The following is a 13,464-nucleotide window of genomic DNA, read 5'->3' on the forward strand; positions in this document are numbered from 1 at the left end:
ACACACACCAGTGTGCAGAGTATAACTGGGGTGGCAAACTTCCTTCCCTGGGACCTGTCAGCAACAAATACATCTTCTGTCCCCAAAGCCACATGCTGATGGCAAAGGAGAAGGTCCCCCAGCCCACCTGCAACCTCCTATCAATTAAGAAGGCACTAGGCACATCAAACCCATTTCATTAAAATCAGTGGAGATTTCTGCCTTACACCTTCTGGGGAACTGGTTACCGAACCCACAAAGCCTCGAACCAGGCAAGAAGCAGCTCCTTGCAATACCAACAGAAGCCACAGCTGAAGAGAAACAGTAGCAGAGAAGGGAAAACAATATCCTCATGTTCAGAGCTACGTGGTCATGTCCTGGAAGTTGTTGGCTACTTCTTAATGGCATTGAATACTATTAACTTCTGCTGATAAGTAGATGTCAAAGGCATTTAGCAGCTTGTAGGGTCAGGCCTACTGGCAGATGGTTGAGGAAAAGGCTATGTGCGAAAATGGCAGAGAAGAAAGGAAAGAAGTGAGAGAGGAGAGGGGTAGAATTGCCCTGAGTTTTATCCTCTACAAATAAGTCAGGGGTTTTATCATCAAGCACTGAAGGAGTTAAGCACTAAAGCACAGACACTTAAGCAGCTTTCTCCCTTCCTTTCACATGTGATTGGAATGAAGCTGCACCGAAGCAGCCCAAAGGGCTTATAACAGCTCAATTTCGAAGCCTTCAGTTTTAATCCCCATCACCCAGGCTAAGCAGGATGGTGGTGCTGAGGCTGCTACTCCACAGCAGTCTGAGCACCTGAATGATGATGGTCTTCCTCCTCCTCTTCCTCCTCCTCTGCAGCCTGCAGGTGGCTGGAGAGCTCCTGGATCACAGCAGCCCTACCAATCTGGTCATTTCTCCTCTTCTCCATGATCAGGTCCTCCAGGCTCTGAAACTCCAGCGTGTGGCTGCGCTTGTCCCCCAGCCGGATCTGCAGTCGGTAGGGCTGCTTGCCTATGCGCAGCTCCCCGCCGATTTTAAACTCTCGCTTGCCGTATCGGCACCAGGCAGCAAAACACTCCGAGTTTCTCCAGCTCAAGTCCCGATCCTTGCAACCCACCTGCTCCAGGGCATTGCGCACCACCACGGCCGGGCTGAGGGGCTTGTAGCGGTACAGCTGGTTGGCAATGCGGCCGCGTCTGCCCTGGCTGGCATCGGTGAGGAAGCTGTTCACCACCTCCAGCCGATGGAGGTGCACAACTTGAAAATCCCCCACATAGACCACCCAGTGCGGATACTGGGCTTGGCACACAAACTCCACGAGGTCACCTGGCTTACACCTATTCAGCAGGTTCTCCGGGGTGTAGGTGCTCAGATGCCCCCCACCTCCTTCATCACCCTCCTCTAGCTGCATGTCCTCCTCTGAAAAGCTCTTCTGGTAAATACACTCATCCCGGTAATAGACTGAGCACTCCACCTCGTGCAGCTGGGGATCGTAGGGCTGCAGGGCAGGGTTCTCACCCCCCAGGTCATGCACCGAATCCTGCTGCTGCTCCAGCTCATCATCGTCGTTCGAGAAGATGTAGGAGACCCCGATCCTGGGCCCTTCATCTCTGTCCATACCTGTCGGGTCGGCTGTGGGAACTTCCTTGTAGTTGAGATGGGTCAGCTTCTCCACCTGGTTCCCCATGCCCGCTGCAACGACAGACACACGGCGGGGCCATGAGGGCGGGCGCGGGAGAGCGGCTCCCAGAGAAGCAGCGCGGGCATAAGCGCGGCTCCCCGCTCCACAGGCGTCCCGGCTCTCCCCGCTCAGCGCAGTCTCTAGCAGCGCCCCGGGGCTGCGGGAGCCCGTCGGGGACGGGGGGAAGGGGAACACGAGACTTCCCTACCTGCACGGAGGAAGGCGCGGCGGCACCACCACCTGTTAGGCGGCGGCGAGCAGAAGGAGAGAGGCGCAGGAGCTGCCGGGGAGCGGGGCAGGCACCGAGCCACCTGTTAGAGAGGGGCTGCGAGCGCCTGGGGAGGTGGGGAGGTCCGAGCTGGGGACGGCAGAGAGCGCACCCCCCCCCCGCCGCCCAGGTGAGCCGCGCCGGGCCGCCGGCCAGGTGCGCCTCCCCCGCCCTCCCCGGCACCGGGCGGCCGCGAACTTACCCCGCGGGGCCGGCGGCTGCGCGGCGCCGGGAGCGGCTCAGGGCGAGCGGGCGGCGGGGCGGCGGCGCGCCCGGATCATGGCCCCGGCCCGGCGCGGCTGCTGCTCCCCGCGCAGCGGCAGCGCCCGAGCGCCGCGCCGCCGGCTTCGCGGCTGGGCATGAGCGCGGAGAGGCACGGCCGAGGGGAGGGAGGCTGGATCCGCCACAGACGCCCCGGCAAGCGCTCAGCCCCCAGCATTTAAAGAGGCAGCTCTTTTTTTTTTTTTTTTTTCCTTCTTTTTTTTTTTCCTTCCTTCCTTCCTTCCACCCACCCCCCACCCCCCCCCCCCCACCCTCCCCGGCCCGGCTTCCTCCCCCTCACCTCCCTCCGCCCCGCACCTTTTCCCTCTCTTCGCTCCTACATGCCAAGCGCTTTGCTCCCCGCCGAGGCTGGTGGCAGGCGGAGGTCGGGCGCAGGGCTGGCGGCGCCGCCGCTGCGCAGCTCTGCGCGGGCAGCGGGTGTGCAGCGCGCTCAGCCCGAACTCGCACAGGCGCGGCGCCTTTAAGGGAGCGGTGCCACAGCAGCCCAGCCCGCCGGTGTGTTCGGGGGGAGGCTCCACAGCCGGAGTTTGCCCGGGACGGCGCCGAGAAGCGAAGCAGAGCCTCGGTGTGCGGCCGTGCGAACGCCGCGGTGCCCGCGCAGAGGCGCGGAGCTGCCCCGCGGGAGCGCCAGGAGGTGCCTCCCTGGGGCCGCGCACAGTGACAGGGAAGTTGTTAAGTGAGCACAATCAAAGCGCCCGGTTCTCCTGGGCTGAGTTAACGCCTTCGATTCCTCCATGCGCGGAGTGTGTTATTAGGTTTATTAATTTATTTTCTTTCCGACTCCAACAGCTCAGTCTCTTTTTCAGTACAGAAGATTATGATTCTTTCTCCCCTGGAAAGGCATTATGAGATCTGGTGGGAATATTTTGCTTTCTGTGTTTTGGAGAACACAAAGCAATATTTTGCTTTTTCATTAATGTCTAGTTAGTGTGCTAGGTGGGTTTATTTTTCATACTATTTTAAGAGACACTGGTAATTTCACGCTGTTAAAATAGACTACAGAGATAATTTATGGGATGTAGGAGTAATGTCTTTAATTTTGTCTCATTTATTCCCTTTGTCTGTTGTCTTGTAATTTATAAGCCCAACTGCAACTGCTGTTCTGAGTATCCACTAAATAGCGGCAAATGAAGGAACAATTGTTGTGTTACCAGGGCCCTGGGCACTGCCCACAGGCTCAAAGAATACGATTTCCATCAGATTCTACATCTCTGTGGTTTCAAACACAGACCTGCCCTTTGGGGTGAGAAGAATTGCTCCATCTGGGACTGGGGAGATAAGCAGTACTTGGGATGGTAGGGCACTGCAAGCAATTGCAGCAGTGACAGACAGCCAGATCAGGACCTTTTTGTTTTGGATTCAGCCGGTGCCTATGTCCATGGGACCATTTTTGAAATGAACCTCCCAAACACCCAGCCCTGACACACATGCACTTTGGTTTTCATCCCGGTGTGTTTTCAAACAGTGCATGTTTTTTTCACATCCCACCAAACTAGATGTAGCCTGCATGGCAGGGCTGGATCAAGGCTAGTTGAGCAAATGTCAGAAATGTATTGAATGTAAATGTGATTTCTGGGCACTGCATGTTTCCCTCTGCAGTTCACTCCTCTGTAGCTGCAGTTGGACAAAAGAGGGCCCTGCTTCATAGTTAGAACCTTGTAAAATTGCTTCACTAATTAAAGATGGGCATGTATCCTAAAAGGAGGAGCTAAACTGAACATAGAAGTGATTTTTTTGATGTTCTCCCCTTTTCATTGGAAGTGTCTCAGCACTGTATCTTACTATCTCTGGACCAGTTATACTTCATTAAATTGTTTGGCAGCCCTGTGTTCAAGGCCAAGTTTATTTCTGAATCCTCTGCAATGTATGGAAAGATGTGTCTGTGCATGAGTGGAAACTCAGTATGGCCCAGGCAGTCACTTGTGTTTTCGTATACCTCCACAAAGATTTGTAGCTCTCCATCATGTTTTCTCTTTTTCTTGTTTGCTTCATTTCACCTCAGTGCTTAATTTTCTGCACCTTGTCTGCTGTTTTAATCTCTCTGATCTCTTTGAGTTTCCTTGCCATGGCTGCTTCATGGAATCTATACTGTCTGTTCAATCTGCTGCTTTCTAGGGTAAGAAGCCACTGGTAAGTATTTTTGTATTGTTAACCACATCCATAATGGCTTACTGCACACATAGTAAGGAATTGGGTGGAAAATCCACAAAGAATCTACAGTGCCTATATATCACTTTGACTAGTGCCCGAAATTATGATGGTTAAAACTTCTTCATGCATAATCTCTAAGCCTAAAAACAGCCGTGCTTGCACACATACTGAAGTCAACAGGGAAGCCCACACTGTTAGATACAATACCTCCCTGGAGTCACTCCCAGGTTCCAGTAGTTTGCTTGTTCAGATTGCAGAAGTATTTCTTCTTTGTGAATTCTCTTTTGGAGAGAAAGCTCCACCCCAGGCAAAACACAACTTTGCTTCTGCAGTGGGCTCATTCCAGCAGCTCCCTTATCTGAGTCCCCACATAGACTGCAAGAAAGCAAGGTTGAATCTCCATGAGACCTGTCTCACTCAGCTCTACAAGAGCCCTCCAACATTTTCACAGCTGAATTTCACATCCATATGCTCTCAATCTATTGTTGAATTCAGCAACACATCTACAGGTTCCTGACATAAAAATACTGTTCTGGTGGGTCTTAATATGGCTTGTATGGTATTTGATATGCCTGAAACTTTGATAGCCCCTTTTAAGGCTAGAATACCTGCCATGCTGGAGGGCTCTCTGGGAAGCCAAAGCTGCTTGGCCATATTGATGCATACAGAGGGGACTGCACCTTTGGCTTGGAGACTGTGAGTGGGCTGGCCAACCGCTGTTACAGTGCGCTAGGGACCCGGCAAAGAGGAAGGAATTTGTCCATTTACTCCGTGCTTGGCAGGAACGGTTTATTGGTCACGTGGCGCGGTTCGATGGAAAGGCGCGACCGCTCCCGGCACTCGCATGGGAGAAAATGGCGTCTGACTGCCGGCGGGATAGGGCTTTATAGAGGGGCGGGGCGAGAGGATCCACGGCCTGCCGCCCAATAGGGGCGGCTGCCGTGGCGATGATGTCAGCAACCGCGACCAACCAGAGAGCCCCGCAGGGGCGGGCACCGAGCCAGAGCGGGCTGAGCGGGACCGTGTGGCTCGGGGCGGCCGGCACGGGGTTTCCCGGGGCCGGACGGCAGGGTGATTACAGGAGCGGCACAGGGGTAAGGTCCGGCAACAGGCAACATGGGGCCAGAAACCGCGGGGGGGGGGGGGGGGGCAACGCGGGGGAAACGCGGGATTACAGAACTTATTTTAACATAAATTAAAAACCCTAATCTAAACCCAAACTCCGGGATGCAACAGTGAGACATCTGTGGAGCAAGTGACTTCTATTAATCTATGTAGCTACTATCATCCAGGGGCCTTTGTAGTGCTAGTTGTGGTTGCTTTAAACTTAAAGCTAATTTTGAGAATTACATGTAACGGTTATTTTGTTGTCCCAACAGTATATAATTTTGTTGTTCCACATATTTTACATATTTTACATATTTACACATATTTTACATCCAGAGATTGAAAAGGTGATACTGATTTGAAATCACAATTCATCCTTACTTGGATATGAAGTGGTATGGTCACATTGTTGTTGTTATTAAAAGATATCCAGGATGAGAAAAAAAAGTCTTGATATGTGTTTATTTTTTTTTTTCTTAGCAGTGCTTCTGAGTAAGACAAGGTTTAGTGTCATATTCTGTAAGCACATTCTGTTTCACAGGCATTCAACCAACTGATGGCTATGACACCCTTGAATTATTTAATAGCTTCCATTTCTTTTTTGCAGTAGACTTTTATGAGAACTGAGATAAACTATGCTCCATTGGTGTGTAAGCACTCTACATCATAGACCTAGTGAACCAGAGTGCTTAAACATGGTGGAATTAGGGACACTGGAAAAATAAACCACTTCCTAGTGAAGTCCATGGAAGTTCTTCCATGGAGTTTTGTAGAAATCAATCATGTCCTTAACTGAGGGAAGTGTATTACCTGAGAGTCACTTGATGGATGGTGTCCTTCCATGACAGCCATAGCTAAGTCCTCCAAGGATATTTGGATTCCGAATAGTAACATTTCTTTTGTGACCTCTTTGTCCACTAGTGGAAGCTCCATCCCTGAGTCAGGCACCAAATCCTGTAGAGCCAGGAATGCCACCTAAGATAAGATTCATCAAATCTGGCATGCCAGTGCTAGATGGCAGGGAATGGGACAGAGAATTAGTGTCCTGACAGCTGCTGGAATATGGTGCTTCTTTCACTTGTGTCACCCTAATACTCTCCCAAGGTTAAGTGTTTTAATGAGGTTGGATTTTCTCACACACAAGAGGAAATGGTGCCACGTCAGTTAATAAAAAGCATTAATATTTAAGATTGCTTCCTTGGGGTATGAAAGACCAAGGTTGAAGTCTCTTATCTCACTGAAGGAATTTGAACTGATATCTCCCGGGAGGGTACTGGAAGCCACCAGACTATAAGTTCTTTTTGAGCAAGTCTTGCTTTCTCTATCCCACTAAAGCTGTTCAGCTTTGTATGGACTCATTAAATACCCATTCAATCTGTCTGAAAGAAAAGAAAAGAATGACAACATCTCTTAGATCAGATGCAAGAAGGGGGTGAGAGTGCTTTCAGGTCCTCTCCAATGAATATTCAGATGTCTCACAATCATGCAGTATCTTAATCAGAAGCCATTCAGACAGACCCACCAGAAAGATCTGAAAGTTTTGGTTTCAGTATGTGGTCATGAGAGAGTTTTTTTTCATGTCTACACTGAAGAGATTGGACCTCTGGGTCTCACATATTCTGCATGACTGATGTAACCCAGATGCTATTAGATATCAGCTCCTCTTGGTTTCAGTTGTGTTAGAGCCCTGCCATACTGCTGTCTCTGCTGGGCCAGAAGCAAGAGTTTGTGACATGAGTTTGGGCTTCTGTGGGAAATATGCTGGCACTACTCTGTGGTTCTGCTTATGTCTCCAGAGGAAATATCAGGAATTTTGAGAACAAGAAAATTTATGTACCTTAAAATGTTGAGAAGTATTGTAGAATGTTGGTATTTCTGAACCTTGAGTTTCATATTTGACATGAGATAGATAATCAGCCTCTTGTGTGAGGAAAGTTTTATCTGCATTTAGCCTATAAATCTTTGATTACATTGTAGGGAGTTTGACATCTGTGTGCTTCTACACATATGATCTTTGCTATTCCTTACAGTGTAGCATGGCTTACCATATATTCAAGAAATGAAAGACAAACTGCCGATAGGGGAGAGACCCACATCAGAGAGAAAATTCTGGTTTTTTCTAAAACTCTTACTGGGAGCTTACGTCTCTGTTATCTACTTCCAACACTGTAATTTGTGACTAAATGTGTTCTGTGGCAAAATACATTGCTGAAATTGCCAAAGCTACAGAGTTTTTAACTGAAGCATCCAAGCTGTATCTCAGAAGCTCTTCCACTGTGAGTTTTTAATTGGTGCATTTCAGCAAATGAAAATGAAGTAATTCATATGTCAGTAGGGGCCTGGATTCATAGGAATTGCTATCAAACCAACTTGAGCAGCAGGAAAAGCTTAATTAAAATGTAGTCCTTTTTTGGGTTTTTTTTAAACCAGAAAATAGCAACTATATTTCAAACATAACTTAACAAGGAAGGAGGAACAGCACACACATCCTTCCAGCATGAGAACTGCTTATCCCTTGCAACTCTGATCTGTCTCATGCTGAGCTTCTGCCCTGGAAGCTCCTCCTGTGATGTGTCTTTTAGCACGTCACAGGACTGCTGGCTGCCTTGGTAGCACAGCGTGTCCCTGCAGCTGGGAAGGGGTGAGACTTCTGATGGAAGAAACTTCTGATGATTGCTCCTGGTGTGCAGTACCTAAACAGAAGCCATTAGTAAAGAGAAGGAGTCTTTTCTTTGGCTATTGCCATACTGCTGATAAAACATGAAAGTATTAATGTGAGGTAAACACATCACTCTTTCCAGCAAATCTGTAATGTGACTGCAGGTAATTCAGAGAAACTGTGGTTGCCCTATCCCTGGAAGTGTTCAGGCCAGACCAGATGAGACTTCAAGTTTGATCTAGTGGAAGGTGTCCCTGCCATGGGGTTGTAGCTTTAAGATTTGTTCCAACCCAGAGCATTCTATGATTCTATGACTGTGTGCTTATGCCCCCATTTAAATGGGGTGGAGCAGAGGAAACACGAGCAAAGTCTTCTGTGGGTGGTGTCTGTGCCAGAAAGTGAGGCTGGAGAGGTCAAACCGTGTGACCATACACAAGGTGGTAACACAGCTGGAAATGTGTGGGGTCTGCTCCCTTCAGCCCAGCTCTGAATGCTTGCTAACTTGACCCAGGAATACTGGCCATGGCTGCTCCCCACAACTGCAGATCTACGGCAAAGTACGGGAGCAATAGCTGAGCAGATAATCCACGTTGTCATTCACCCATTAGACTGAGAAACAGGTTAATATTTTTTCTTCCATAGCCAATGGAAAGCAGCAGAGATGCAAAGCCTCAAACCATCTGTGAAGGTGATGTTTAGGGCTTTCTGCTGGACTTGTTCCAAATCCAGCATTGCAGGACCCAACCCCTGTCTGGTCGCAGTGCTGCAGGGGTAGCAGCTGTGGGGTTGTGCACAGCCACCTGCACCAAGGAAGGCCTTAGGCTAATGTGGCTCATGGCGTGTGTGTGGAGGGTGGGAAAGGGCTGGTGCACAGCTTGCCCTCCATGTAGGCCACTCAAAAGCCTCCTGTCACATTGCTTATCTCCCACAGCCCTCACCACAGATGGATGCGCAGAATGAACCTGCATCAGCCCCAGGTGTGTTATGGGTATGCCTGTGGAAGCAGGATTTGCTGAGCAAAACAAGGAGTGAACAGACAGCTGAAGGATCTGCTCTGGGGCATTAGTGTTGAGGCAGAACTGGGGGAAGCTCATGGGCTTCAGTTTCCATCAGTCTGAGGCAGTTTTGCACACACTCTCATCAGAGTGAGGCACAGCAAAGCTGGATGTGAGCCGCAAGACACCCTTGAGAGCACCAAGTGTGCTTTAGCAATGAATTTGGACTCCTAATGAAATGAAATGGAAGGATCAATGCTTTCAGGGCTCTGGTCTCCATTTGTGAATAGCAGCTACTCCTACTTGTTGCACTGAAATGCTGCAGTGATTAATAAAACCATTAGGGTCCTGAGGTGCTCAGAGTGCCTGCTAACAAGGCCCATGGAGGCAGAGAGGGAGATTGCTAGGTAGGTGACATGTTTTTCCAAGGAGTAGGAGTATCCAAATTTGAATCAGCCTGCTGATGTCCACAGCGCTTGGGGTGGTCCCTGACTTCTTACCTGGGCCTACCTCTGGAAATGATGTGCAGGAAATTCCCTGCAGCACATGCACCAAACACCTTCCAATGAGGTGGTTTTCAGTCAGCTGCAAGCATCCCTCTCCTGTAAATCACTAATGATGCTGCTGAGTTGTTGTAGGCTGCAGGGGACCAGCCAAGGCCAGGCAGGCTGTAGTGACTTCTGTGGGTTCATTCATTACTGCCTGCTGCCAAGAACCATTTTCTACCTTAGTTAAATGCACACCTTGAGACAGCATCCTCGGCTTGTAGACAAATAGCAGGTACAGAGTCTGCTGTACCTGCTATTGCTGTACCTACAATTGCTGCCCCTTGGTGGAAGGTGTATAAGCGTGAGGAAATGCTGCCGTGCTTTTCTTAAGAAAGCATCAGTATTATCCTTATCTTCCACTAAGCCCTTTCTGATAGTGCCTGTGGGAGGAAAGCAAGGAGCAGATGGTTATTCCTTCAGTCGTGTGAACTAGTTAGATGAAAACCATATTCCTAGTAGAATCTACTGTCAAGGAAGCTTCTGGCCTGCTGGATGGCAGTGCTGGGTTGGATTTATAAAGTGGTCTCTGGATAATAATGTGTGTGTTAGTAATAATGACTTTCATACTTGTTAGGACTGACAGCCCTATGTGTTTGTCTTTCTGGAGACAGATGTTCTCCTGCCTGGTTATGTGGGTTGATTCCAACTGGGGAAAGAGGACAGCATGAGCAATGTGCTGTTCATTGTTATTTCATTCTTTTTTTTATTATTTTCCCTCCTTTCCTCCCTCTCTCCTTCCCTGGGCTGTCTTTTGGGCAGGAGCCTGACAGATCTTATCAGCTGCTGCAGGGAAGCCCCTTGGCCATCTGAGTTCATCCTCCTCTGCCATCCATCAGAGCACAGGAGGCGGCTCAGGCAGGGTTCTGAATTCATCTCAGCTCAGCAGCACTTCAAGCAGTTTGATGATGCTTTCCATCCTCACATGTGATACCAGCTGTAGACTGGGCATGATGCTCATGCTTAACAGGCTTCATCTCAGCCTCTGTATAAGTTAAAGTTGTCAGCTCAACACCAAATCCCTTTTCTTGGCTTTTTCTGTGTAACACGGTGTTCTCTTGCTCTGATTCAAGTGTTCTGTGGTTCCACATGAAGGAGATAACAGCATGAGCAAAGCTGTGGGTAAAGATAAATCATCTGTAGGAGAAGATAGAAATGCTGTTTTTTGGAAGGCAGCAAGGCCACCATGCCAAGGGACCAAAACACTTACTGTAGCAAATGTCTGCAGCAATCAACTTCAATATCTACTGCCTTAAATTCAAAGTGATTTCAATGCAAAGCCATTTTTCAGTGTATTTTTTTATCAGAATGAGCTGTATTAAAAACATTCCTCTATGGAAGACTCAGATTCTCATTTTTCACCTGACAATTCTCTCATTTGTTGCTATAAAGTAAATCCAACCCATGGTTAACTTGAGGGGAAAATTCCAAATTACTTCAAGGGAAGAAAAATTAAGTTGTGTGCATTGTGCTCTTTCAGGGATACACTGATTCAATGGTCTAATTCTACTGGGTGTCCTCTCTTTTTAACATTTACAATCTACTGATCCTAAGAGTAATCCGAAAGAAGACTTATTTTGCTGCTATAGAATAGATCAGGCAAAACAATTCCTACAGTCTATGCCACTCCTTGTTCAAAGTAACAGCAAAATACACATGAAGGTGATGGCTTTGGGATAGATTAATGAACTGGATCTTAGTTACAACAGAAAAAACTGACAAATTAATCTGATTTTGGATCCTCTAAAGAAGTGCCTCCATGACTGTGCCACACAGAATAATTTTGTGTATTGATGAACCTCAGCAAGACTCACCAGTCTAGTGAATGTGAGGTTTTTTGATGATTTTTTTTTTCTTTTTGGTTTGATTTGGTTTGGTGTCTTTTGTTTGGTTTTGGTTTTGATTTGTCTTTTTTTTTTTTTTTTTTCATTTCACTCTTCATCCTTGAGAAACTCTGAACAATTTGTGACCTGAGTCACAGTCTCTGTTGCACTTTCTTTTATAACTGCAGGGGGGAAACGTTGCCAGTTCTAGGTTTCCAGTACAAAGAAATAAAGCCATATAATAGCCAGATTTCAAGCATGTCCTTCCATGGCAGAATGTGTCTGGGCAGTATTAATGAATGTAGCCAACATGTCCAGCAAAGTGGTCTTTCCCCTCTGTTCAACACTTATGAAATTTCATTTGGAGTGCTGCATGAGTTCTGGGCTCCCAGCAGAAGAAGGACAATGACAGACCCAACAGACACAAGCTGAAAAATTCCATTTTAAATATTAAAGGGGTGGGGGTTTTGGTGGTTTTAGGTTTTTGTTTATTTTGGCGTTGGTTTTTTACCAAGGAAGTGGTCAAATATGAAAATAATTTGCCCAGAGACATTGCTTAGTCTTCATCTATGAAAGTGTTAGACTCATCTGGATCCATCCCAGAGCAACCTGATCTAAGCAGACCTTCTTTGCAAAGGGTTGAATTAGATGACCTCTGCATGTCTCTTTCAGGACAAATTATGATTCTATGATTCTCACAGGTCACAATAAATCTGCTTATTAATAATTCCTACTGGATCCAGTGAGTATAATTTACAGCTTCTTTCACTTCCATCCTGGAGTCTGATTCAGTAAGAACTAGATAAAATCTTCTGCTCAGTTTGAAACTATGTGAAGAGAAAAGAAATCCTCGAGGCTCTCCTTTTCTAAATACTTAAGTTCTGAATTTCCTGGACTTCAAAGGCAGAAACACTCTTCTGCTAGGAAATGTCTTTTTCTGTGGATGCCTGAGAATATCTTTCCTTATCCTTGCAGATACACTGGGTCACCTGACCAAATGACCCCAAACTGCTCCCCTGATTCTCCCCCAGCTGTTTGTTCGTTGTAGAGCTATGCGTGCACCCTCTCCATGGTGAACAGCACCCACTCAGCTACCTTGGGTGGTGCCCAGGAGATCTTGTCACTGCCCTAGGATGGGGCTGACAGGCTGCAACAGTCAAGGGTTTCAATTCCTGCCCATCAGAAATTTTGGTGTATTGGTACTGATGGGTTTAAATCCAAAATCCAAGCTCAACACAGTACTGAAGTGACTGCAGTGCCAGGTCTTATGAAAGCTAGGCATTACAAATCCCAAATAAATGCATTCTTTAAGGCACGAGGTTGCTTCTATTCTTCACTGATCTAAACAGGCTTGTGAGAAGGTGCTACTCCTGCAGGCAAGGCTGTGGGAGTTTGGCTCTCTAGGGCTGTGGTCTCCTTGGTGCTGCTGTGTTCAGTGCTTGTGATGGACAGCTGGGTGGCATCTGGGGTGAAGCCACTGAGAGCTGTGCATGTCTGGGCTCCCCTGGCTTGAAGCTGGCCTTATTCACTCCACAAAAGAGGCTTTGAAAAGTTGATTGCTTAGGTTTTAACTTTTCCAAAAAGGTTTCTCTGTTAAAAGCTTCTGGTTAGAAATACCAAACCCTGTTGTTGCTAAGATTAAGGTATTTGTTTCTTAGAAATGGCTTAGAAGCAGAGACCAGCACATGGATTATTGCTCCTTCCTTAGCCAAGTGGAGCGAAGGTGCTTCAAGCAAATTGGGCTTCCAGAAGGATCAGTTTTGCATGTGATTTTGAGAACAGTTTTGGGGAAGGAAGGGTCAGATCTAATTTTTCATTTTTTTAACTCATATGGAAAAAAAAAAAGAAAAGAAAAGCAGTACTTACTATTAACATATTGGGGAGTTAGGCTGTTTTAAATGAAGATAACAAAGCGAGCTATGGTGTTTCAGTAAAAATTTAGAATGGGTTTTATTTTTAAATACTAATGAAAAAATGCAA

General features: G+C 47.4%; 1 protein-coding gene across 2 annotated transcripts; it reads right to left on the reverse strand.

The window, feature by feature from the left end:
- Nucleotides 1–412: 412 nt before the first annotated feature.
- Nucleotides 413–2,544, reverse strand: LRATD2 (LRAT domain containing 2). Of its 2 annotated transcripts, none has more exons than XM_053987736.1 (2): nt 2,502–2,544; nt 413–1,665 (listed from the first exon to the last, which is right to left on the reverse strand). In XM_053987736.1, the coding sequence occupies exon 2, from the start codon at nt 1,658–1,660 to the stop codon at nt 764–766; it is 897 nt and encodes a 298-aa protein (XP_053843711.1). In that variant the 5' UTR covers nt 1,661–1,665; nt 2,502–2,544; the 3' UTR covers nt 413–763. The 2 variants fall into 2 exon arrangements, with proteins under 2 accessions (XP_053843711.1, XP_053843702.1); XM_053987727.1 differs by lacking the exon at nt 2,502–2,544 and adding an exon at nt 1,863–1,922.
- Nucleotides 2,545–13,464: the final 10,920 nt, after the last annotated feature.

This window comes from Vidua macroura, chromosome 1 (assembly GCF_024509145.1).
Source record: "Vidua macroura isolate BioBank_ID:100142 chromosome 1, ASM2450914v1, whole genome shotgun sequence".
Lineage (NCBI taxonomy): Eukaryota > Metazoa > Chordata > Aves > Passeriformes > Viduidae > Vidua > Vidua macroura.

Bases quoted from the DNA above. Each gene is read 5' to 3' on its own strand.
- LRATD2 (XM_053987736.1), bottom strand. From the start codon at position 1,660: ATGGGGAACCAGGTGGAGAAGCTGACCCATCTCAACTACAAGGAAGTT.